This window comes from Gavia stellata, chromosome 10 (genome assembly GCF_030936135.1).
Source record: "Gavia stellata isolate bGavSte3 chromosome 10, bGavSte3.hap2, whole genome shotgun sequence".
Lineage (NCBI taxonomy): Eukaryota > Metazoa > Chordata > Aves > Gaviiformes > Gaviidae > Gavia > Gavia stellata.
The window spans coordinates 18,811,884-18,837,923 of NC_082603.1; the positions used below are offsets into that span (position 1 = coordinate 18,811,884).

Here is a 26,040-nt window from a genome sequence, read left to right on the forward strand (position 1 = left end):
TCTGCATGCATATGGGTACATGTCTACATGGCATTCTGACATTAATGATTCATATTTCCTTTCTACTCCATCACCATTATCAAAAGCCAATTCATTGGTCTGGACTGCCTGAAGAATCTGCATCCTTATAACTTCTATTTTTGTCTTGCTGTCCTGGAGCATCTGCTGAGCTGTGGCAAGAAGTTTTCGATCCTATTAAAACAAACAAACAGAAAGTTAAAACTGTAACCTCTTCATGGAACAAAACACACTGAAAGCTTCAAAGCCCACATGTTTTAGGAACAAGAACTAAATCTAAGTAGTTCATCTGGTATAGCAGAACAATTCAACTAACCACATTAAGATATTAGTGGAAATTAAGTTAGGACAGAGGCGTATTCTGGCTGATTAAAGAGTACAAGCCACTCCCATGGAAACTGTATCTGTTTAAAGCTGAATAAAGGAGGCATGATCTAGCAACATTACATGTGCAGATTAATGTTTTGTAAGCTGATAAAGAAAGGACAAGATACTAAGTGCGAAATACCTCCACCCTATGTAGAATGACTCAAATTTACTGTGAGTATGATGAGAACTCTTCTAATACACAAATTTGCTAGACCAAATCCGTATAAAAATCATTGTACCAATTCACTTGAGCTGATTTTCAATCTTGCAATTAGAAATACGAAGTTAGCTTACATAGGACATACATAAGTCTGCAGTATGTCTTTCTGAACAAATCAAAGCTGAATATTTTTTGCATTAATAACTACATAATATATGAGGGTTACTTCATTAGCTATTTCATCAGCAACTTGAAGTACAGTACTTTTTGTCTAAATAAACTAAGCTAACCAATTTTTGTTTTCAAAAGCCATAACATAAGAAGCAGTTTAGAAGAGAAAATTTCTGAAGATGAACTTTCAAACCAACTGATAATATCATTTCATTGTCAGGAGCACAGCCAGCCATCCACCTGTTTCTCAGGTGTACCACTTTTTCTTCTCCAGCTACTGGAGATCTGACTTACAATGGATTATCAAATGGTTCTTAGATGTGGAACCGCACATGTGCTTCTATGGCTGCTGTGTGGCTCTCTGTAAATGTTCTGGATTATCAGATAACTTAAAAGTGATCTGACTTGCAGTAAGAAGAAAAAAAGGGGTATAAGAAAATTTAAGGGAGTCTATTTGTCCTGTCTGTGCAGTGCCAATCAATCACAGTAATTAATAGTAGTCAGCACAGATGAGTGTCACACTTGTTATAGCCCGAAGGGTATTTTGGTTAACTCATTTTGCAGCCACTCTATAACCTCATTAATAAGTTACTTTCCCATGGACATGGTTTATACTTATATTTTTAATTTTATAATGAAGTTATCAATTATTTAAGAAGTTAAAGAAATTCAATTCTTCCCCTTACCACAACCAAGACAAAGAACTGCAGCGTAGCAGATACCCAGAGCTAGAAATACTGGCACCATGAAGTATACTGTGAGAAAAATCAGTATGCTGAGAAGAGAGAAATTTTACCTTCATAGAGCTCCACCATGACCTTGTGCCTAATGTATTACTCACTCAAATATTTTAGGGCTACCCTATGTTCTGCAGGGTAGATACATCAAGATATACACATGAAAAGACTTTGGCTGCATGGGGAGAAATTGTGCCCACTCTGCATACCATAGTCTCAGAACTCTTGGTTCTAAGTTTTAGTATTAACATTTCAGAGACATACCACTAGTTTTCATATTTTAAGATTCCATGTTAGCTGTCCAATTATTTAATGAGTACACCGAATTTACTAAATGAATGTCTTTTCAAATACAAATGTCAACTTTTGAAATAAACACTGTCTGCAGCAGAGTATAGGATCTAAGTAATAAATTACAAGCAGCTCTAGAACCCTGTATTAAACCTTATCCATGCATCATTCTGATGTATAAATATGCTGTGTTTCTTTGTCTGTATCTTCACTTTTATCTTCATATCCTCTTACTGCAATGGATTTGCTTGCTCAGGGGCAACATCAGCCCTTCAATGTGTAAAATAGCAGTAATTGAGGATTATAAAGATATCCTTACATTTTGAAGAGATAGAAAATCCCATCTTCAGAATCAAAATAGATGTGTTATACTCAGCAGCTCTTTTAGTGTTGGAGGCTGAATACAAAGTATTTCAAGGCATCTCCTGAGTACAGAAGAACTGACCGTGCCTGTAAAACTGATCTGCAAAGCTGTCATGGGATCTCGGAGAATCCTCCCAAGTCCAAGGAAAGATGATCAGTATCTCAGAAACACTTAAATCCAAATAGGTTGAGCAGAATGTTACTGAAGCAAGTAGAGTAAGTACAGAGGGAAAACCTTCCCATGAGGTGATGGCTTTATTACTATTAACAGACTGCTTTTTTATTTTTAAGAAACAAATTACGACCTCCCTCCATTAAATTTAGGTCTGAAAATAATACAACAAATTTGAAATTAGATCATATAGTACACTTAAATAAAGGTCACAAAAGAGTTTAGCATGTTTTAAAGAGGGTCCTGTGACTACTTTTTAAAGAACTATTGGATTACTGGGGTTGGATTAAAACTGGGAATTTTCCCCCCCTTTTGCCCACCTCATCCAGACACTTGAGTTGTTTTAGGCTTTGTTTTTTAAAATCACCATGCTCAAGCCTACAGTTTAAACCTACCAAACTAACTCACTACTGAGTATTAAGAACATGAGAGAATGAATAGATGCCATTTCCATCTCGTTTGTTGAAGCAGCTGGCAATGCTTTTGTGTTTTCCAGCTTGCTGTCCCCAGCCCAGTTACTATATATACCCAATCTGGTAGGCTGATTTAAGCGTTTACCAATTGCAAATACAAGATTCAATCGTTAATTTTAATTACATGCCTCAATCATAAAGCAAGCCAGAATTTATCCTTTCTACCTAGTCCGATCAAAGCCTGCTAACAATGTCTAATATTATAGCCCGAGTGTTTGGTTAAGTTTCTTCAGGCTGTTATAAGGTTACTTACTAAGAGTTTATTAGCAACATAATTCATGTATGCCTTTTGATCCATTTGGGCCAGCTGGTTATTATTTTTAAGTGTACCTGATGTTAAGTACATGGCCCCAGAGGATGTAGACTCCAGGGTTTCCAGGAGCTGATGGACTGTGGTGCATGGACAGCATTTGCAGGCCCTTAGTCATAAGGTGCACTCCAGACATTTCTTCCATCTGTCCCAGGCTACTAGGTTACAGGTCACTTTCAGATAAGGCTACCAAAGTACAGCTGGTTCAACAGAAGTGCTGCTGGGACAGAATGAGCTTGACGGCACCTACGGTCCATCTACTCTAAACTCATTTGTCTAGGAGTGAGCAGCATTCCCTGTAATTTTTTGGAGGTATAAGAAAGTAATACAGTAGGCAGATACAAAGTAATCTGCCTCTCCACCAGTCCCCAGCAGAAATTCACTCAGAAACATTAAGTTCCTTTCCAACACTTTCTGGTTAGTATCAATTATAAGGGGTAGCAACTCAATTCACAGATGTCTACTCTTCAAGTCAAACACTCCTTTCTAATAAATTCACTGACCTAGCTAGGTGTTGACTCAGTCAGTTAAGATGTTAAAACAATTTTATTAACTATTGTCTGGACACAGAAACATCTAACCAAGGTACTACATACTATTTGTTACATTTATGCTTGTGTTTCCCCTTAGTTTGGAAATTCATCTCCTTAATGCTTTAGTAAAAGTAAATGGAAAGAGCAGGTAATGAGTAACTAATGAAGGATGAAGGGGCAGGTAAGCAGAGGATCCCCCCCTTTTCCTCCCTTTTTTCTCATTTGAGAACTATGACTCCCTTATAAAATACATGGGTTTTTTTGTTGTTGCTGTTTTTGGGTTTGTTTTTTTTTCTTCTCCATTTAAAAGGTTTGGCTTGTCTTTCAGTTGAGTTAAGGGATTCTTAGAGTATGATGAATTTCATGACATAGTTAGGACTATGTAATAAGTCGAACCCGTTTAGGGGTTAGCAAACACTTGCCCCCCATCTCCTTGGAGAACTTCTGGTGCTATCAAGAGAGTGAGTGCAAGCAAGCATGTGTTTAAAATTCAGATCTAGAAATAAGTGTGGCTTTATTTTTAATTTCAGTTTGATGCTATCAGATGCTACCTCTAGAATACCACACTTCTGTAACAAAAAAAAGTATTTTTATGTGTATTTTATGTGCATGTGTACTAATACAGATTGTAACAACTCTATCAGAATACTACACACATCTTATTAAAACAAATATTTGGTACAAATCTTTTTACTGCCAACTACAACTAGATGAACATTTCAGAAGCTTACTTGGCAATGCCACCTTTTGTGTAATTATCACACACATTACAACTTTAAACTAATGGATTTTTTTTTTTTTTAGTGGACGTAGAAAAAGCATCAGATACCAGTCAGTGTCATACCAAGCTTTGCTGCTAAGTGAATCGCACATGATCAAAGATTATTAGATGTACTAAATTTAGTAAGCCGGATTTGTTATTTAGGTTGAACTGCATGTGGACAAATTGATAAAACAATCACTTGAGTGGGTATCAAACCACAACAAAAAAATGGTATAGTAATTTGTAGCAGATTTGACATAACTATTTAACAAAAATACACCCCAAACTAAAAATACTGAAATTGCATACTGTTTATACATTGTATGTTCACACCACAGCAATATGAAAATCCAGTCATTTCATGTTCTTTAAGCATTCCAAAGCCTTACCTTTGAAGAGCCATTTGAGTACATCTGTATCATATTTTCAGCTCCCTGTTTTACCTTCAGTTCTATATCCAATTGCTTCTTTAAGGCCATCAATCTGTTGTTAGTAGAAAAACGAGGATCGCTATTTGGAGTATCAGGAGTCCTAGGACAATCTGTGAATTAAAGTTAAGATGTAATGTGTGCAGAAAAACAAAAAGGAAAAAGAAAAAACCAAACCCCACAAAAAACAAAACCCAAACCCCTCCCCCAAAACCACCCTAAACTCTATTCTATTAAGTTATAGATTAAACAAAGCTGCAACATCATATATAAGTATTAAGACTGACCCTCCTGTCCAGAGCTGCTTTGCAACAGCACTGCAAATGCGCCTTAACATGAAAAGCCTCACGAAAGCCTAGTGACTCCTACACACGTCCTAATTCACATGAATCACTTCCGGGGGTGGTAAAATAGGCAGGTTTGCAGCTAGGTCTATTTTCGTTTCAAAGGAGATTTATTTCTTCTGGAACGTCTTGAGACAATTAAAAATGCAGTTTTCTATTAAGCTTTCTTACACTCCGGATTTTAAATCTAAGTGTTTTAAAACCAAATGAACTTGGACAATAATAGTCAATACTAATGACCGTGGTCTAAATACAGATATTAAGTAGATCCTCACTGATTCTAGTGTGAACACCTCAGACACGGTTTATGTCAAAATTAAGAATAGATAAAATGAGCCTTTTCCTTAGCCGTAAAGCTGAATGATCTTTGCTCTAGAATCATAACAGAATCTTGGGATAATTGGATATATATGCAGACTGGTTACTGAACAACTGTGATCTGTGGGATGGATAAAGCTTTTTTGTTTGACAATATTACTGTGTTTAGATCTCCATCTTGCTGAATTAATTTAATGGAATGCAAGTTAGTTTCATCAATCAAATTATATAGTCAAACTCCTTAACTCTTCTATCCTCCTCCAGAAAAGTCTATTAATCACTGGCTCATATTTCAGCTTCCGCAACATGACCTGTTAGCAAACTGAAAATAAGTGGCCACTGGACTATTTCCTAGTATTTCACTATTTTCAACACGACTGTCTTTTTAGCTAACTATCCTCCCTAACGGTCCCAATGGCTTCTCTTTCAAACTTTTACAAGAAGAGGATAAATTATGTCCAATGTAATAATGTTTTTTTGTTGCCGATTTCTTCTACCCTAACAACTGGGAGAATACCTTTTCCATAGACAAATGACATTATCTTCCAAGAGACCAACTAATATTTACCCAATACCAACAGTACAGTCTTTTTTTCCGATTTTAATTAATTTTCCTTGAATTAAAACTAGGATGATGGATCAAGTTCCCGAAGTCCTCAATTATTAGAAAACACAGGCACTGCACTAGTAACTTAGAAATTATTAATTATGAGGTATCATGGGGAGGAGATGTCTTATCTGCCATTTCATATTTCTTCTGTAGAAGCTTCAGATAGCTAGTTTTGGAGATTTAATACATTTTACTCTCAAGTTTGCTGTGTAATTTCGTCCTAAATTGCAGTCTTTGCTGTGGCTACATACAGATTTCATGTAAGGAGAAGTTTTAATTTCCTCTGCTGCTAATACACTCTTTACTTCAAGCCACTTCAAGACTCTTACTGCGTCCTCACTACTTAAAGGTAGTACAGAAACTACCAGATGTTTTTAAAAAAAAAAAATCTGTGTTATTCCTCATCTGTTTTGTCATTCATCCTGTCCTCAATGTTTTGGCTTGGTTTCTCTGAAACTGCACTTGAACAGCTTTACCTTAAATCTGTTATTAATAAAACAAAGATTAACAACATGCTTTCCTCTCACTTATGTGTTCACATTCAACTAATCCTCACCTAATAATCTACTGAAAACTGAACAAACGTGAGACTTGAAAGTCACAGTGTCAAGTCTCCTTGTAAAGCAGATTAATAGTATAAATGAGTATTTACCAACTTTAGATTTATGATGCAAGCCTCTACCACTTAAAGATCCCAGCCCTCTGATGATCCCTGGGAAGACTGTGGGGCTCCTGAAGTCTGTTTTCAGAGCTTTTAAAGATGCACACAAGCAGTCTTCCTTTGCATTAAAATAACACTCAAGTTGCAAGTCAAGGACTAATTAGAGATACCACAGTTCAGGTTGCCCAGGCAGCTGTTATTATCTCCCTTTGCGTGTCTGCACTGTGAAGGTGTAACCACATCACTTACCTGGCTCATCTCAAGAGTTGGTCTGCACTTGTGGACCTAAACTACCCTCTACCATTTATTTAGTTTAAATGGTTCAGCTATATGCTTTGTTAGTAACCAGCAGCAAAGGAAACGTCTCTGCACTATGGAATAATTGCTAGGAAAAGGTAATTTTTTGCCTTCAGGCATAATAGCTGCTCACTAAACTCCCAAACATGGTTTCTTAAGTTTTTTTTTTTTTTAAAGAAAAAATATTTTACCAACAGCTTTTCAGAGATGTCTTCCAAGTGACTTCTTCTCCTCCCCCCCCCCCCCCCCCCCTACAATTCAGTAAGCAGCATGAGGCAGCTTCCTATAGAAGAATTCAAATTAAAGTTTTAAATCAGCCAGACAAACTGGTACTATTATGGAAAGTGTTGACAATCTTAGCAGCAGCACTACAAGCTACCTCTGTATTAGCTGTTTCCCTCTCTCTTTGTAATGTCTACTGAGGTTGTAATCACTTTGGTATGACTAGTCATCTCTGATCTATTTGTGTAAAGCACTATACAGAGGGACTCAAATATTATCTGGAGACATTTAGTCATCTTCATAACACAAGTAATAAATTCATCCAGATAATTGCAATCAATGGGATTTATGTATATGCTTAAAGTTAAACAACCAAATTGATATTTCACTCAAGTAGGTAAGTAGGGACTGGGGAAAAGACGACATTTTCCAGTTTGCCACATTTATTGGTCAATAAGGACAGTACAAGACTTGCCAACTTTGTCCAACTTTGCAGAGGACGGCAAGAGCTTTGCTGGGGTATGGATTAGTGCCCCTAGGCATTTTCTTCTTGACAGTGAATACCAAGTAAAGTAACAGATATATTTCAAGTGAACTTGACTTCATTTCAAGTAACTAGCATGTTATTTTTGCTGAACAACTACGAATGTTGTTGCTTAACGCTAATGAGTTTTGTGTGGCTTGTTAGCACACATCCAGGCTGCTGGAAGAGCTGCCATACTGCTTCCCCAGCACCTGCAATATCCTGTTTTCATGAAAATATAAGACTTAAAATACGTTAATAGTGATGGTTTAACTGTTTTTTTTTGTTGTGTTTTTTTTTTTTTTTTAAATGTCTGGATTGCATCAAGACAGTTTTTTGTCTGAAATACTTATCCTAATCATGATCTTTCCTCTTCTGAAAACCTTTTCAGTTTCAGTCTTTGCATAGAGCTCACCAGCAAAAACTTCTTGCTTCTAAATTGCCTTTTACCAGCACGCCTGTCTAAATTAGATTTATTAGAGTAGTGACAAAATTCTACTCTTCTGAGACTGCTGCTTGTTCCTTTGGGTACTCTTCCCTAGATGCTAGGTACACTATTTCTTCAATAAGCTCAGTGTGAAATCTAGGATCCCATGTAACTTCCTGAATTTGGGTTCCCAGATGGCACTGCAGCAGGCTGCTAAGCTACTCAATTAGCAGCAAGTGCCCTTTGGTAAATAGTTAATTTTAATCTTATTTGAGGATATTTAATTGCAGTTAGCCTCATCAGTGTCATACCCAACAGAAATACCTGTGATGCATATTTAGGCATTGTTGGAGGGGGGAAGAAAGAGGCATCATCAGGCTTTTCTCAGGGAGTCAGATGGTTGCATCAGCACTTGAACTAAGCCATCAGTAAGTCCAAGGCAGCAGTGGACATTCTGCACTCAGAGAACATCCAGCACTGACCTCCTGGAAACTTTTGAAGTTCAATTGAATTTCAATTCAGTAATGGCTAATTTTAACTCGTAAACAAGTAAAAGGAGATTGTTTCTAATTGCTTCAATAGTGTTACTCTACATTAAGGTTCCCAAAAGTTACCATGAAACTCCTATGGATATGAGCCTCGTAGGTGGAGTCTGCTGTCTAAAAAGTCACTACCTCTACCAATTTGGTTGCTACCTCTTCCAGTTTCCAGTAATTGGGTCTTATGTGGACACTTTGGTGTCTGACAAATTAACCTAGTCATTTGCAGGGACAAAGAAATCCCCAAAACAGTCTCCCTCACTCCCCTGTCAGCTAGCCATATTCTTAAACAAAAGAATTTATTTTCCTTGTGACCCCTACAGCCAAATTTGATGTAAAGTAGATAGTTTAGAAGTTAGGAGAATGGAAGAGGCATGAATTTAACTTTTTGGTTTCATGTTCTCCATGTTTCATCCAGTCTCCTCAATTCCCTCAAAGGTTTTTCTATCATTTTCTCACCTCCCTATCCACCTTTACTCTATGGAAGCTCTATGGAACAGATTAATTTCCCAATATATGTATATTCTACATATCAACGATATGCCTAATTAAATCAGTGACTTGCTGTAGGTAAGCTATTTCAATCTTACACCTCACCAAATCATATTAAAAACCACAATCTCTACTGCTACTTTTTAAACACATGAAAAGAATACCAATTTCATCTGTGCTACAGTGTAGAAGTAAGTTTTCAAGACACAAAATTTCTTCATCTTTAAGACTGAAGTAATCATCCCCATATTACACATTAAAATAAATCTCTCAGGTTTTCAGCAGTAACGGTCACTAGGCTTGTCCTACTCATTTTGTACTGCTGCATTCTGCTTCACTTTTTAAGTGGTGACCTACAAATTTTAAAACTCTGCAACCTAGTATGACCAATACATTGCACGATAAGGGCAGACCCGGATACAAAGTCCCACTTCTAAAACAGATCTAGATTCACCAGCAATCCCATAATGTAAAGTAAACCTATGTTATGCTAAAAGTTGTTTCTGAATCATACATCCGCTGCCAAATCTATCCGCTGCCAGATCTATCCTCACATTCAGCAATATAGCTCTTTGGCAAACTGCACTTTTTGGTTAAGGTTTAATACCAACTCTTCAAATAGTTGTGAAAATAATTTCCTATGGCATTAGGACATGGGAAGCTTTCAGCTCTAGGCAAACTACCATCAAAACACCTTGTTTGAAATGGAATGTTATTAGAACGCATTTTTCTACAGTACATTCATTAACACTACATTTAATGGTTTTAACGCGTATCAATTTCACTGTGCTGATTACAGAGAAGTTACACTACAAATCAGTGGTTCGTTAAAAAAGTAATGTAAGTTGCTGCTTGATACCATAAGCAACAGTAAGAGTCACAACAGTTTGTATGGCACTTTACAGCTCTAAATCTGGAGCACTTTACAAATATATGTTCACACCCACTTTTCAGATATAGGAACAAGGAAAGATGAAATGACTTCTGCAAGTTACCACAGTGACCTTTCAATGAGTCAACAGAAACAGCCCTAAAATCTTCAGAGTTCAGGCCTGACAGGTCAAATGGATCATCATCTTATAGCCAATGATTCTCTCAGTGCTACTTCTCAATGGATCTCGGTCCTGACTTTGCTACTTAAGAGTATATTGTGTAGGTTTTTGCAGGCTCTAGAAGACAGGGGAAAACATAGGGCCATCCCCAAAAAATATTAAAGTACGTAAAAAGAACACAGACCTTGACTCCCACAGCTCATGAACCCTCTTTACCTTATTTTCAGCATTCATGCTCTGCACAGTCTAAAAATTTCCCATATATTTTCTTCTCTCTTTTAAATAATTTGTCACTAGCTGACCAGAAAAAGGTCAAACATGAGCTGAAGTGAAAAGCTGTAACTTGGAATAAAGCTAACATCTGGAAACAATGCACTTATTCGGGGAGCTCCCATATTCAGCAGTAAATGGTTATTAAATTCACTGTCAATCTTAAGCAAAAGCAAGAATTCCCAAACTGAGATACCTGTGACCTCTCCACAGAGGTATCTTCTGTCAGATGGCAGTGTGATCTTTAGGGCTATGTGTCCATGTATTTGCTGAATATTATGTGTATATATATATACACACACACAAAGTTGGTGTGTCGTAAGTTTTATATTACCAACCTTATTTTGCAAAGGCCAAGCTCACTAATACCTTAAGTCAAACCTAAGACTTAAGTATTAAAATCAGAGTATCACCTAGATGACTTGCACCCACTAGTCTCAAGACAGACAGAATGTTTACTGATAGTGCTGCCCCTCCATGAATTAGTGACCATGAATGAGGAAGGAGACAGGCAATTAAATTATAAGGCAAATACTATAAAAACCTCAAGCATTTCTACTTTTTTTTTTTCTACAGAAGGTTATGCAATATGTTCTATTAAAATAGGTCTTATATAGGAATACCTGATGTAATGCTATACAGAGATAATAAAGATCTCAATAGAATTAGTAAGTTTTTTCTTGCATATTTCAATAATTAAGTAAGACTGTAAATGCTATCTATCAATAACACTGAACGGAACGAAAGTTAAAAACATAGAAGTTTAGCATGCATCAAAAGCAGGTAGAAGCACATAAGTTTATCAACCTTGTTCTTTTATCCCTTGAGCCTTTCATGAAGTCTCCGGTATTTGAACACAAGGCGAGATGAGCCTGGCTGCTAACAGTTATTCACAAAAGCAATGGGCACTGTTGGCCTTTTCAGAAGCGTACTAAGGATCGGAACAACATTATTTAGATCTTTGTACCCAAACCATCTCCTTAGAACTAGTAAATGCTTTCTTAAGGTCTACTGCATTTCCTGAGTCACACACAAGGACAATATTGCACATTAACTCATTGTGACAGAGTTTTAAACCATATATTATTGTATTCATTCCTATTTCATGCTGCAGCAAGTACTTTGCCTCACTAGTTCCAGCTGTCCCCCCGCCTCCACCCCTTGTATCTCGAAGATCAAAAGCAAATAATGCAGAGAATACAGAGAATACTGTGCAGGCCACCAAGGACACTTCAACACTTTTGCAGCATGTCACAGGGCCAGATAGTATGAATTGCTGACATCACCTGCCAGTATTTTCCTAAATTCTCATTGTAACCAACCTTTCTTCACAAGGATGATGTGGTCTTTTATTCTACTGCCCAAGCTTCTTAAGGCTTGGCATTCACTTTACAAATACCTTTGATGGCTTGTGCACATTTATTAACTTTTTGCCAAGAAGGGTCTGTGCAATGTGAAATTACCAGGCTGGCAATATCTCCCAAGTCATTCCACAAAGCTGAAAAAGGTCTGTTTACTTTCACAACATTCCATCTTAAAATACCAAGCCTGGTATTTTTTAAAAATACATTCAAAATTAGTATTGACTCACTGCCATGCCACAGAAAATACTAATTAAAACCATTAATTACATCCATTCTGTGAAAACAATTTCAGATTGCCTTTAAAATGGTATCTTCATCGTGGAAAAGCCTGAAGCTTAACAAATAGTTGCCACAGTAAGAAATGTTTGATAAGTTAGTCAGATACATGGCGTAACAGAAAAACAGTTTTTAAAAGTTGGATTTAAGTAAAAAAACCCCAAAACTTTTAAGTACAAACATTATATTCCCCCCCGCCAGAATAAAACAGTGTGTTAACGCTGATGCCTACAACGTAAACTGAGAGAAGTCACTGGAAGAGCTACTGCAGTTTGTTTTTATACAGTGAAAAGCTATTAGGAAATACTACAGTGACTGAGAAAATATTTTAATATAGTAATAACTGAAAGTGAAGAACTGGTACATGTTAAGTTAGTCTTTAGAGCATCAACAAATGGTCTGTGAAATACAGTACTCCCCAGAAAACAATTCAAAACTCAAAGGGACTGGACACTTATTTGTGAATCAAAACGAATAGGCATACATAAGTAACAAACTCGCCAGCTACAGATTTGCTCATTCCCAGAGCAATTTTTTTTCAAGTGAAATGGGATACAGCTTATCTAAGCTAAGAGGGAAAACTGATTTCACAATAATGTATGGTACCTGCAACATCTTCTGGATCCGTTACAACAATGTGTGCATTTAACTCCTGTAACTTATGATGCAAGTCTTCTAACTTCTTATTTGATTTTTTCAAAATGTTGTCCACATATGCCAAGTTCTTTTTATCTGTTGTGACCTTCCTGAGGTTCTCCGCTCCCTCCTTGATTTTAAGTTCCTTCCTTATTTCCCGCTTGATTTGGTCCTTTATTTCATCCAGCTTCTGCTGTACCATTGTATCTGAAAAGTCCAACTTTTGGCCAGTGCTCACATTCTCAGAGGCTAGAAGATTTTTGGCATCCCCCTAGAAAGAAAAACAGTAATATAACTACCAGGAAACACTGTTTCTTGACAACGCATGCTGCACACTCAAAATGTCTAGGCTTTAGGATTCTGTATATTAAACACTTACTTTGTAGGCCATTTACTAACCATGGGTCTACACTCATGTTGCCCTAAAGCAACAATCTCACAAGACATTACATGTTAACTGGAGTTACATTTTACAAGAGATTCATTTTAAATTTAGTGACATCTTTACTATGCCTATTTTTAACACCAAGAGATTTAAATACTTCTGGATTTGTCATGGCTGCTTGCCTGGCAGTTATATGCCTCAGAGCTAATGACTCACATTTGTAATTTTCTAGATTTAATTGTGTGTTTTAATAGACCAAATGAATATAGGAAATAAGACTAACTTCTAACAATTATTATCTATGATTAATTTTTATACATTCATTAGAATAGATTCCTTTTAAAGATTGTAAAAAAAAAGTTAAAAAAACAGTGATGTTTGCAAATGTTTAAAGAAATACTGGCATCTTTATAAAGATTTGTCAAGATGTTACTGGAAAAAAACTTGCTAGATTTTTTTTTTTTAAATGCCTCAAGTAAAGCCTTTCACTTAAATAAAAATAATAAAAAAAAATCTTAAGTTCTTGTGCAGGAAAGCTAGGCTAAAATAAAAAAAAAATGTTGCAGTGATGAATAGGAGTTGGTGTAGTAAGGGAGTAGGGTATGAAAAGTCTTCAGACCATCAGTACATATAAGATCATGCTTGTGCCTAGTAGACGTTTATGGATCATTGAGAAGTAAGAGTACAAAGGGCATGTTATAGAACCTACATTAATAAAGTACAAATACAATTAATTACATATGTAATAACACTTCCTGTGTGTCTTATACATGGGCCCTATACAATGAGTAGACACTTAGCTCTAGCTAAGACTTCTTGTGTAGGACCAAGTGAGTGAAGATCAAAGAAGGGCTCTTCTGAACTTAGAATCTGATCCAGTTGTAATTCAGGATGTATTTAGTAAATGTGTGGCCTGATCTTTATATAACTACCCAAAAGACCAAAATTCCAGTAAATTTTCCTAAACACAATGAAGAAATTGTCTAGACTTCTGAAATACTTGGGTGGACAGTAAGGTATCTGAAGGGATGATTAAGCATTTGAAAGTTTTGGGTGTAAAATTAGTTGTCATCACTATTTGCTGTTGGAAACACCAACAATACAGCAGAAGAATCAATGAAAGAAAAACATTCAGAAAGGAGTTCAAGAAGCACAGCATTGGGCTAATAAACTGTAAGAACATCCCAGAACGCATGATCTCTAGATATAGTCCACAGTGACTTGTTTGTTTTTGAAAGAATTTGGGGAAATGAGGATCATGAAGGTTGTTCCTGGGCCATACATGTCAACAGATAATGCTGGTCACACTATTTAAATCTGTGCACATTCCAGTGATGCTGCCTTCCACAGGCAAGATCCAATCTACTAGTCCTAAACTATAATTTTACAAGCTTACTCAATAATCTTTAAACCCCTCTTATTAAAACATTCTACCCATAGCTGCTACTTTTAGTACAAAAAGTTAGCAATTCAAAGATTCTTAAATATTAAAAGTAGTTGGAATGACCATCTTGCCACAGAATTTGTCTATGAGTGAAAAAGACAACGAACAAGGAATTCAGAAATGACAAACTGAGTAAGAAACAAAAGGGTAAAAAAATCACGCAAATTTATACTTGTGATTCCTGTAAGTACATTTCTGTTAGTGCAGATTAAAATAAATAAATAATTTATTATGCATATGTATAGAGGCTATTAAATAATTGTACTGGGAAATACATGACATTGTTTCCATATACAGGCGTATAAAAAGAATAAACTTTTTTTTTAAATAATCAATAGTGATAAGCAACTAGTACAAAGGTTCATATCCATAATGATGGAAATCAACCACCACATGTTGAGTGTTTTTTTTTGAGAAACAACTGAAACTGAAAATAAATTCATATAGCAACTGTACAGCAAACTATTTGTTTAAGTAATAAGTATATCCAAATTAGATTCAGATTTTTGATTTCCCTGTTTTGTCTAACATAAAAATTTAGGATGTAAAAAAAGAGCTTCAAGACTAGTATACTACTATTTAGCCTTTAAAAACAGAGATCAAAATGGTGTTTGGAAATAAAAGAGTGCATATTTTAAAACCATAATCTTTTGCACTTGTTCTGCAAGCTTCCTAGAAATAAACTCATTACCTACCTCCTTCAGAGCGTGATACTACACTTTTCAAAGTTCACAGGAGAAAGACAAGTGGTAAGTGTAAAAAAAAAAAAACAAAAACCAACAAACATCAAAACCAAAAGAAAATTTTATTCCATATTCCAATAGCACCTGAAGTATGCTGAAACTATGCCAAGAATGTACACTTCTCAAACAGAACAATGTAATTAAAATATAAATAATTCAGAAATAGTCTTGACTAGGGTCAAGGGATATAGACTTCAGTTAGTTATTTCTCTATTGAACAATAATGTATTTTGTTACAGGGGAGGTTTTTATCCCTCTACAAGGCCTACATCCCACCTGTTATGTTCTTCCATAAACAAGTGTTTGAAGCCCTTATTCCCGATACCGAGTGTCTAACAAGTCTTCAATTAAATTAAATCTCCATGATCATTAGTAATTTGCATTCCAAATTTCCAGTAATTAAGTTAAAGTTCTGCTCAGCTTGAGCAGTCTGGCAGTATCTTTGTCCCTGGACTTAAGGGTTTCAGGATACAGAGTTGTCTTCTTCAATCTGCTTCTGAGACAGCTAAGAGTTCAGTAGTGTGGATGCTAACACTGGAAGCTGGTCACATTGCCTATGCATTTAAGCATTCATCTTTAAATCCCCCCAAAAGCCACAGATTACACTCCTTCTGTCTCTCGTGTCATCCAGAGTTAATTATACTTCTGAACTAAAAGTATCCTGTCACCTAGTTACCTAGATGTGTCACCTGGCACAAAGGTCACTGTGTAATAAACAGTTGTCCAAGGAAGCAACCATACACTCAGTGACCCTGAAGGTCACTGTGAATGCAGAGCAAGAGCGTGTTGTGCAAGTGAAGCTGCTCTGCTCCTACACTGACATATTTTGCTGCTGGGATGCAATGAAGGTTTGAGACAGATCCTCATGCCAGAGAGATGAGCAGCCTCAGCAACGTTCCATTTCAAAATGGAGATAATGCCAAGATGGACACAATTGGACAGAATGTCTAATAGTTGAGTAAGAGAAGTGAGGTAGGATTTTTTCTTTAAGAAAAGTACATCCCAAAACGCCAAACTCAAACTCTACTTTTAAACTGAGAAGTGACTTAAAAACACAGAATATTCCAGCTTTATTGGATGACAACCTATTACAAGTGTCTTGTAAGAGCTGAATATTCTTTCAAAAAATTCTTTTCCCCATTTGGATAAACTCCCTCCCAGGTTGAGCCTCACATCCATTAGGACGTAAGCTTTTTGTCCCCTCAACCTGAAAATTAAGTATCACAGAATCACTATGGTTGGAAAAGACCTGTAAGATCATCAAGTCCAACCATCAACCCAACACCACCATGCCCACTAAACCACGTCCCACAATGCCACGTCCACGTGTTCCTTGAACACCTCCAGTGATGGTGACTCCACCACTTCCCTGGGCAGCTTATTCCAGTGTTTCACCACTCTCTCAGTAAAGAAATTCTTCCTAATATCCAGCCTGAACCTCCCCTGGCACAACTTGAGGCCATTTCCTCTTGTCCTGTCACTAGTCACTTGGGAGAAGAGACCAACACCCACCTCTCTGCAACCCCCTTGCAGGTAATTGTAGAGAGCGATGAGGTCTCCCCTCAGCCTCCTCTTCTCCAGACTGAACAACCCCAGCTCCCTCAGCCGCTCCTCATAAGACTTGTGCTCCGGACCCCTCACCAGCTTCGTCGCTCTTCTCTGGACACGCTCCAGCACCTCAATGTCCTTCTTGGAGTGAGGGGCCCAAAACTGAACACAGCATTCGAGGTGCGGCCTCACCAGCGCCAAGTACAGGGGCACGATCACCTCCCTGCTCCTGCTGGCCACACCATTTCTGATACAGGCCAGGATGCCGTTGGCCTTCTTGGCCACCTGGGCACACTGCTGGCTCATCTTCAGCCGGCTGTCAACCAGCACCCCCAGGTCCTTTTCTGCCAGGCAGCTTTCCAGCCACTCTTCCCCAAGCCTGTAGCATTGCATGGGTGGTTGTGACCCAAGTGCAGGACCCGGCACTGGGCCTTATTAGACTAAGTCGAAAGAAGCAACGGTTGGAGGCGGGGGCCAGGTCCTTTCATTTGCACTGCTCAGGCAGGCAGGGTGCAAAGTCAGAAGAAATCTTTCACGTTCTCTATGCCAAGAAACGATCAATGAATTTTGCACAGCCACCTCCTTTACTCTCCCTCCCAGAATCATTTAACAAAAAATATCTTAATAGTGGAAATGCTCTGAAGCAGGTAATGACTAAACCACTCCTGCTGGCAAAAAAAGACAACAGGCCTCACTGCTTTAAAATCTGAGACGAAAGAATGGGCAGCCAGTTATTGATTCTCAGTTTCTTTTTTAATTCTGGTAGTGTTTTCACTGCTGGTTAAAAGAGAGGAGCCAACCTTTGTTGCGTGGTCCCAGGACTGGACAACTCAACATAGCATCCTTCTCTCCCTTGCGCCACAGCAGAGTGCTGGTGACCTAATTCTTTGCCCCAGCAGCAGAAAAGGGCAGCAGGCACCTGGTGCTGCTCCTAACAACCTGCTTCTGGGCTGTATGGAAAGCAATTAGAGGCATTGGTGCATACTTCTTTGCAATGGGAAAATACACGTTTATGAGCCAGACTGGAGATTTCTGAAACATTTCAGCATGTAATGAAACTGAAGCTATGTTTACCAGAATAAACTATCAAGGACCACAAATTAGATACTACTGCTAAAAAAAAAATAAAAGAAAAGGGAACCCACATATATAGCTTTCCTACTGCAATGGCCTAATGACTCAACCTCACTTTGATTGCTGGCTCAAAGACTATCTATTTACACAGATGAATTCAAGATGCCAGCCTTCAATTTCTGTGCTCCTGGGAAATGTTTTAAGTATAGCTGCTGAAAATAATGGGTAGTGGTCTGAGCATGTCTTTTAATAACACAGAGTCTATTCTGGCTGATGTGGTGAAAGATAATAGTAATGTTGTTTATGAAAACCCATGGGGGCCCCTGCACTTTTTCCTCAGGTCAATTCTGAGCCAAATAACCAGTGAAGCAGATGCCTTGCCAAACTGCATTTACCACCCAAACTCCCATTTAAGAATAAAAAATCTAAATTGCTGGACGATGGAAATGATACTGCTGAATAGAAGAGAGTATGATGAAGCTGAACATATCAGAGAATCTGCTTAAGTTGTGTAAACTGAATGACTTCCAATTCAAAATGAGACTCTCAAATTGCCACCTCTTAGAAGAAAAAGATAACACTAAAATCCTGGGCATTAAGAACTCCCAAAGACTTGCTCCTAAAAGCACAGTACAGCTGCACTGCGTTATACCATGTATTCATCATAGAGAATATTGAATATGGCAAGAATTCAGATTGCTGACTTCTGGTAGGAGTTGTTATAGAAAGGTAAGTGGAGCCTTAAACTACAGCATGCTTAACAGCTGATGAGTACTCATGCACAATATTATTTACACTTCACACTGACTTGCCACTAGCACACACTCAGCCTGCCTTTAGGAAAAAAAAAAAAGAGCATATCAAAACTTACAGAAAAAAATATACACAGTTTTACTAAAACTATTAGCATTCATTTTTATATGCTCTTGAATTTTAATAACCATTCCAATAGATGATAATAGACAATTATACAATACAAAAACCTGTTTGACAAGTATAGTAAAATATGCTTGGCTATTTAATATAAGCATACTAATTTCAAATATAAAAATAGGATTTTCATCTTCTGTATGATTTTAAAAAATACCATAATCCAGAAAGACTAAATGTTTATTAATTTTTCATTTTATTTTGAAGAGCTAGAAGTACAGATTTGGAACTATTAGGTGTCTTGGTATAAATTTCTGAAAAATCTTCTGGGGAAGAAAAAAAAGAAAAAAAACCCAGTTGTTTTTCTGAGCTTATTGCCAAGGTCCCTGAAGCTCTCTATAGTAATTCCTGAAACTACAGTAGTCTTTGATTTTAAGAACAATGTTAATCGATTGCAAACTTCCCTTCCCCCCCAAAGTCATTCATAAAACCAGATGTGACGGCTTGTCTGGATTAGTGGAACTACATGGACTATTTCCTCCTGCCCAGAAGCAAATGTGATTGTGGTCAAGATCTCAGTACTCACCCAACATCAAGAACAAAAAAAACCCTTAGAGGCTTAAATAGATTTTGGCATTAGTTTGCTGTGCTAACATGTTGCAAATCAGGATTTAAATTTAATCTAAGTCACAGCTCTCTGCTTTGTAACAAGAGGCTGTTTAAGGCACAAATATCCATAGTGCATTGCATTATACATGGATGAATTCAAGTAGGACACTGATTAAATGGGGTTCAAATCCTGTGTGTAAACAGCGAGTGCCTGGCTGCATCTCTGAGATGAAATCGATTAAAAAAAAGAAAAAAAAAAAAAGGTGTTCCTTAAAATAGGGATGTCCAACCTACACTCCTCAATCAGCTGGTCCCCTCTGCCCCTCTCTCCCAGTTTCAGCTGTTGCCCGGATGAACACTTCAGGAAGACTGGTTGCTTTTAATCACGCGGTAGCTGCTGGGCTGCAGCACCCATATGAAAAGCTGTGTGGTCTGCCTCAGCCAGAACATTGCACCTAAACAGGTAATAAAATTCCCTGGGGATTCCTTGCTAACATCTAGGCTTCCAGCCACAAACAACCCCTGATTAGGCCAGCGTTCACTAACGCAAAGAGCGCACTCCCCAAAAGGGGCTCCAACAGCAGCACAGACTTGCTTAGAGAACTGGAAGTTGTGCTGTGCCAACATCGACTGCAGAAAGGGGCATAAGAGAGAGAGATTTCCTCACCATGGAAAGGAAGGAAAACATTTTAAGAAACGCTGCCTTCAGCTGCTTCTCATTGTAACATCATCTCCTGATGGTTTTATGCTAGGAGAAGGACCTGCAAGGAGGCTAGAAATATGACATTAAAAGAAAATCCCCACAATCACCTTTCTCATGATCACAAGGGCTCAACAGAGGCTATGGCACAGCACAAGCAATGAGCACCTGAATCCAAGATCAGCAGATGGCTACAGTATCCAAGAAGTGCTACTAGATATTTTGGCAACAGGCGTGGTACAGACACTTCAACAGTTTCCAAGCTTTTATCTATATCCTACTGGAGCCAAAAAAATTCCAACAGAGCCCAGCACAGTGGAAACAAACCTCACCCTCTCCAGTTTCAGATGTGCAAAAGAAACAGTACAAATCCCCGTTACGAAGAATAGGGCCTGCTGTCACAACTTTTATTATGTGTGTCCAGGAACAAGATCAGCATTTGAAATTATGCCTGTAACAGCGCCACTCCTCCATTCTCTATGAGACCTTGCTTAGTTTTAATTTACCTTCTCACTTTTAAGTGCATGTGAAGTACCAACGATTATCAGTGGTGCTACAGTAACTGAGTTAGTATAACAAGATAAAGAAGCAGAATACACAGTCAGAAGAAAACTGCATTTTACATAACCAGTAAGATTTCAAGCAGACCACACACAGTAGTAGCAGCTCTATTAAATGCCAAAATATAAATGAGCTCTTTCAAGATACAGGAAAAAATTTTTTTATGAACTGTTAATACTATACTGCATGCTGAAAGTATCTCCAATAATGATGCATCATAGAACTGTGCCAAGATGACTGAAGTAATTCCCCCTAAAATGCAGCCTCACCTAGATGCATGCAGTAGAAGCACTGAAATGGTAATTTCTCATCTAATTCCTGTAACTTTATCATAGCATGTTTTCATAATATGATAAATACACACCTGTTTAAAAGATGAGGAAAACCAGGTGGATTAAATGACAGTTCAATAAATGAAAGAGAAGCAAGTTTAAAGCAGCACAATATATTTTAAGAAAAGAAGTCCCTTAGCCACAGATTCTGAACTGGTGCTGTACATGTAATGTACTGGACTGGGCAGCAAAAATGGACATGCACGTGTGTCACATCTCCTACTGCCAAGACAGGAATTCCATGCACAAACTTGTTTTGCATTTTCCAAATTTGATCTGGAAAATTTAGTCTTCTTTTCAGACATAGTTTGGGGGAAGATTCTTAAGATCCTATTACACATAAAAATGTGAAGACTGGTAAGGAGCAGAAAAATTACTATTTTTGTGTGTCTTACAGTTTGAGGCTGCTTTGAAAAAAACCTTGAATTTTAAAACTGATAGCAAAAATAAGCATTGAAAGGGATTTAGGTTTTGGGGTTGTTTTGTTTGTTTGTTATTTTAAACACTTTCAAATAAACATGGAGTTACTGTTTCCTTCATGGGAACATTCGTCATTTTCTGTACCAGGTAACTACATAAACAACTTCATCCTAATGGCCTAGAATTATTTCTTGAATATATACAGTATGTACTTTTAAAGTAAAGTGTATATTTTAACATTCTTGCCAAATACTACTTATGGGTATGCATGGTATCCATTTCTTTCAGAAATTAATAGACTCATTTTGAATTACCGCTACAGACTAAAACAAGGTTTTGCTGAGAGAAATTCTTATCACTAGACTTGTCTCAGTTTGACTTGGTTGATTTCTCTGTAGTTACATGAAGCTCAAGTTTGGTGCAAGCAGTTGTTTTACTGCTCCGAAATGCTTGAAGTCCAACATAACTTACTGAAGAAACAGAACTATTTAAGATAAAGCTAAGGTCATGCAAATGTTGTAGGAGAATTTGTATCCAAGTACTACTAATATAGAAACTAGTCATCTGTCCACAAGAGATAAACACCCTCCCCCTTCCCCAAATTAAACATAACTAGTAAGGTATCTGTTGAAGCGTGTTTTAAAGCAAACACCTAAAATAAAGCATTTCTGCTGCTACAGAAAGTAAGTACAATTATGTTTTATGTCAGCCCAATACTTTTATTGGTTTTTTCCACACAAAATTTTTACCTAATTTTGTCTAACATTCAGAGCAGAATCATATTATACGTATAGCTCAAGGTTTTGGAAAAATTACTACTACTATATTGCCCAAGCTACAGGATCTGATATTTAATTTGGTAGAAGAGATTTTCAAAGGTAAAAAGGTCAGTCAACAGTCATGAGTCACAATCATACCTTACGACTTTGATAACTCCTCCTCAAACACAACGCACAGTGCTCAAAGGTGAGTTTGTTGGGCATGCATCCAAAAAAATATACTTACCTTAATGTAGAGTTAACATTGCAACTATACATTTTCAATGGCTGCAATGTTAATATTAAGATAAACATGTGTGGTTAAATTTCTGCTTGTGAAGAAGTTTTAATCACTACACAGAAATATCAAAATAAAACCCCAAGGAACCCAAACCCCAGTTATTAATACTTAATGAGAAACAGGTCCACTCCCATTTGTAAGGTGGTTTTTATCTATTATGATAAAAATGAATTAGATAATAGCTACTATTACCTAATTAAAAGGTATTATTATCTATCTCAGATAATGCAACAGACTGACCATTCTGCTCATCCATGAATTACAGTATCAGCTATTGCCACATCTGTAGAGTGATGGTACTTAAAGTGTTACACATTCTAACTAAACTACAGAAGAACGCTAAAAAGCCTTACTATAAAAACAAGTCAGTACAATTTGGGACTTCTCTGTTCTTTCATCGCAGGTTAAAAAATCTTAAATCATTGAAATGATGTAAAAGAAATCCTCAGCTGGTAAACAGGAATTTCTCAATAACACATACAAGTGTCACGACACTGTTAAAGAACAATAATACGCTAATTTCTTTAACCTGAAAAGCACAAAGTGATTCATGTATGAGAATCTCCATTTCTGGGATGGATAATTATGATATGGAAAAAAAAAAATAAATCTCTGTTTCTGGCAATTCCAGCTTTCAGCACAGACAACTGATACGTTAGTCCATTTAATTTTTCTATATTTTACAGGAGCCATTGCAAAACTAATGGAAGAGCTGAGAGTCTACATTTCACTCTAATTAAGCTACCGTCTCCAGCAGCCAACTATTTTGTACATTATAAATGCAGCAATACATATCAGAGATAATACTAACATCTGTTTTATGAGGCAACAGGTCAAGTGGCTAAATACTAGATCTTCGTAAAGGAACCAGATTTTTTGGCTTTCTAGAACTGCAACAGTGCCTTCACCACAGCTTATCAGTTCCCCAGCTTGGTAGCTGAACCTGTTATTACAGGAGAGGGATGTATGTTTGTACTTATACCAAGGAACTATGTCTTTATACTCTAGGATTGAGAACTCTTTCACAGTCGTTTTGGCTACTATAGCTGAAGTTACTTAAGTTCACACCCTACACTCCAACCACCTGGAAATGCTGCTCCTGTTTTCATCTCCAGCAGTAAAAGAAGGATGGAAAAGCCTCCTTAAATCCTTTCCCCATCTTTACAGGTGGTCAGTAGAAAAGATCACTTTTCACTATCTGGGATAAGTATTGCCACACCCAAAATTCCACTTGCAGAGATGCAGGCATCTCATTCCATGCCTTTCCAGTAAAAGTTTATGGATGAACACAGAGTTATTTATAGAAGCATTACTTCACATCCCCATTTGTCTGAGACTTTTACAGAGCATCACTGATGTACGCTGTAATACACTTGAATCTTGTTTTTTCCAACCCTTCTTTCTCTAACCCTTAAAATACGGTAGGAAATTTCTCAGTGGCTCTTAATGTCCATTTTCTATTTAAGAATTCCCTAGGTATTAGATAAGTCATAAAGAAACAGGAGCCCGTCTTAACCTACAACACAAGCAAAAAGAAAATTTCCTGACTTAACTGCTTTATATGCAATAGTAATGAAAAAGAGGCAGATGATTTCACTTACTGATTATGTGGACTACAAAAAATTCTTAATACATTTATATTTTAAATTACAAATCTGCTTAAACTTTTAGTTTTAAAAACTTTCTACATTTTCTTAGTTTTTAGGAGCCCTGATCCCCCACTGATCTGCAGTACAGTAATCCAAATCTACCTTCGTATGACCCAAAATGAACCTCTGACATTTATATGAAATTGACAGTGAGAAGCGTTGAATAAACGTCTAGGATTTTAGTGAAGGATTTCTTAATGCTCGTTTAACAAGTTTTACTCTTTATGTTCAGTCTCAGTACCATCTCCCAAGTAAGCTGTTTCCCATTTTGCATATATACTTGTGTAGGACTCTCTTCCATCTAGCTCTTGTTACCAGCACAGTTTCAATATCAGCTAAATTGAAAATGGGAAGCATCAGTTTCCAAATAACCAATGCACCAATGAGACCTGTAACATAACAGAAACAAAGCAGCATAAACCAACAGCTTTTTAAAGCATCATGTATAGATGTGCCTATAAAAGTAAATTTTAAAGGATATGCTATAAACCCACATTTACATAATAATGGCAAAAGTTCTCACCTTACAACTGCATTAAACTAGGAAGATGATATGTTGCTTTTTATACTGCTGAGTATTCAGAAAGCCCACAATGAGGCATATGTGTTAGTGATTTCAATGCCCTTCCTTTTTCAGAGTGGGTAAGATTACACATGCATTCTATGTGTTTTCCAGCACCAATCATGTGAATGGAATCTTGAACGCGGTATTTAACCTCTGTTTATCCTAAATTGATCCATTTTTTAATATTAAAAGCCTCACCCTATTTTACAGGGCATATATACACAGTAGTTTTCACACACACTTACAATTTTAAAAAATGTTCTAGGAATATTTGTTGCCAATATTCCACTGTAACTGATTTTGACATGCTCGTAACTTTCAAGACATTCCTTTTCAAAGCTAAAAGTTTACTACTTCATTCCAGTTCAGGAGCATTTTACTTAGCAGCCTGAGAAAAATGTTTAGTTAGTAATTGAAACTGTAGCTTGAAAAATATGTTAAACAGAAGTAGCATATTCTGCTTTATTAATAAGCAAGAGCTACAAAAAATACTCTAGATATGACATTCAGCAAAACCTTTATTAAGTCCTTTAAGCTAAAGAAAGAAATTACTGCAGTTAGAAGCTATTTATGGTTGAAGTTTAACCTGTTGCATCCCCAAGAGTATCTACTATGTATTCCTCTATAATGAGTTAGCTAATCTAAAGCATGTCATCTTTAGGAGACAAAAATATACAAACTAACTTTTGACAGCAAAATACCTGAAGGAAGACTTCTGCTACTTCAAAGAGACCAATATGTTCTGACAGAAACTTAAATTTTAGGAGGTCATGGCTATTTCCTAGCTGTATTTGAAAGGGGTGGGGTGGGGGTGGTGTTTTTTGAGGCTCTCTCAAGCATTCTACTAAAGATGTCAAGAGTCACAGGAGAAAAATAAAAAGCAGTCTCTGTTATAAAAAAGAAATTAAACTACTCAAAAATAAAGTACAGTCTCAATATGTCTATACCGTCTTCCAAAATAAGATACTATATTTAGCTCAGGCTAGCATCCTCTCAACTGTACACTTCTCTGACCTCGCTGAGCATTATGGTTTCTTTTTCACACCCTTCCCACTGTGTTACCTAGCCAGGACACAATGAACTAGCATTATTATAAACATTCTGGGGTACAGCCAACGCTTCTGCCTAGACACAGGTTCTCCCCATTTTCTGAAGATGCCAGAACCACAGCCAGCCCTTCCCTTCTCCTTTTGCTAACCCTGAGGGAGGAAGTGGCATCTCCGATCATTCCCAGTATCTGCCACAGAAATGCTCACTGCTGC

At 37.1% G+C, this 26,040-nt stretch overlaps 1 protein-coding gene across 2 annotated transcripts in view; it reads right to left on the reverse strand.

Moving 5' to 3' along the window:
* Positions 1-26,040, reverse strand: part of PKN2 (protein kinase N2) — a 56,872-nt gene that overhangs the window by 18,708 nt on the left and 12,124 nt on the right. For both annotated transcript variants that reach the window (XM_059821670.1, XM_059821669.1), the window contains exons 2-4: positions 12,790-13,090; positions 4,750-4,901; positions 75-192 (exon numbers count right to left, since the gene is read on the reverse strand). In XM_059821670.1, coding sequence (XP_059677653.1) covers positions 75-192; positions 4,750-4,901; positions 12,790-13,021 — 502 coding nt within the window. In that variant the 5' untranslated portion in view covers positions 13,022-13,090. The remainder of the gene's footprint in view (positions 1-74; positions 193-4,749; positions 4,902-12,789; positions 13,091-26,040) is intronic.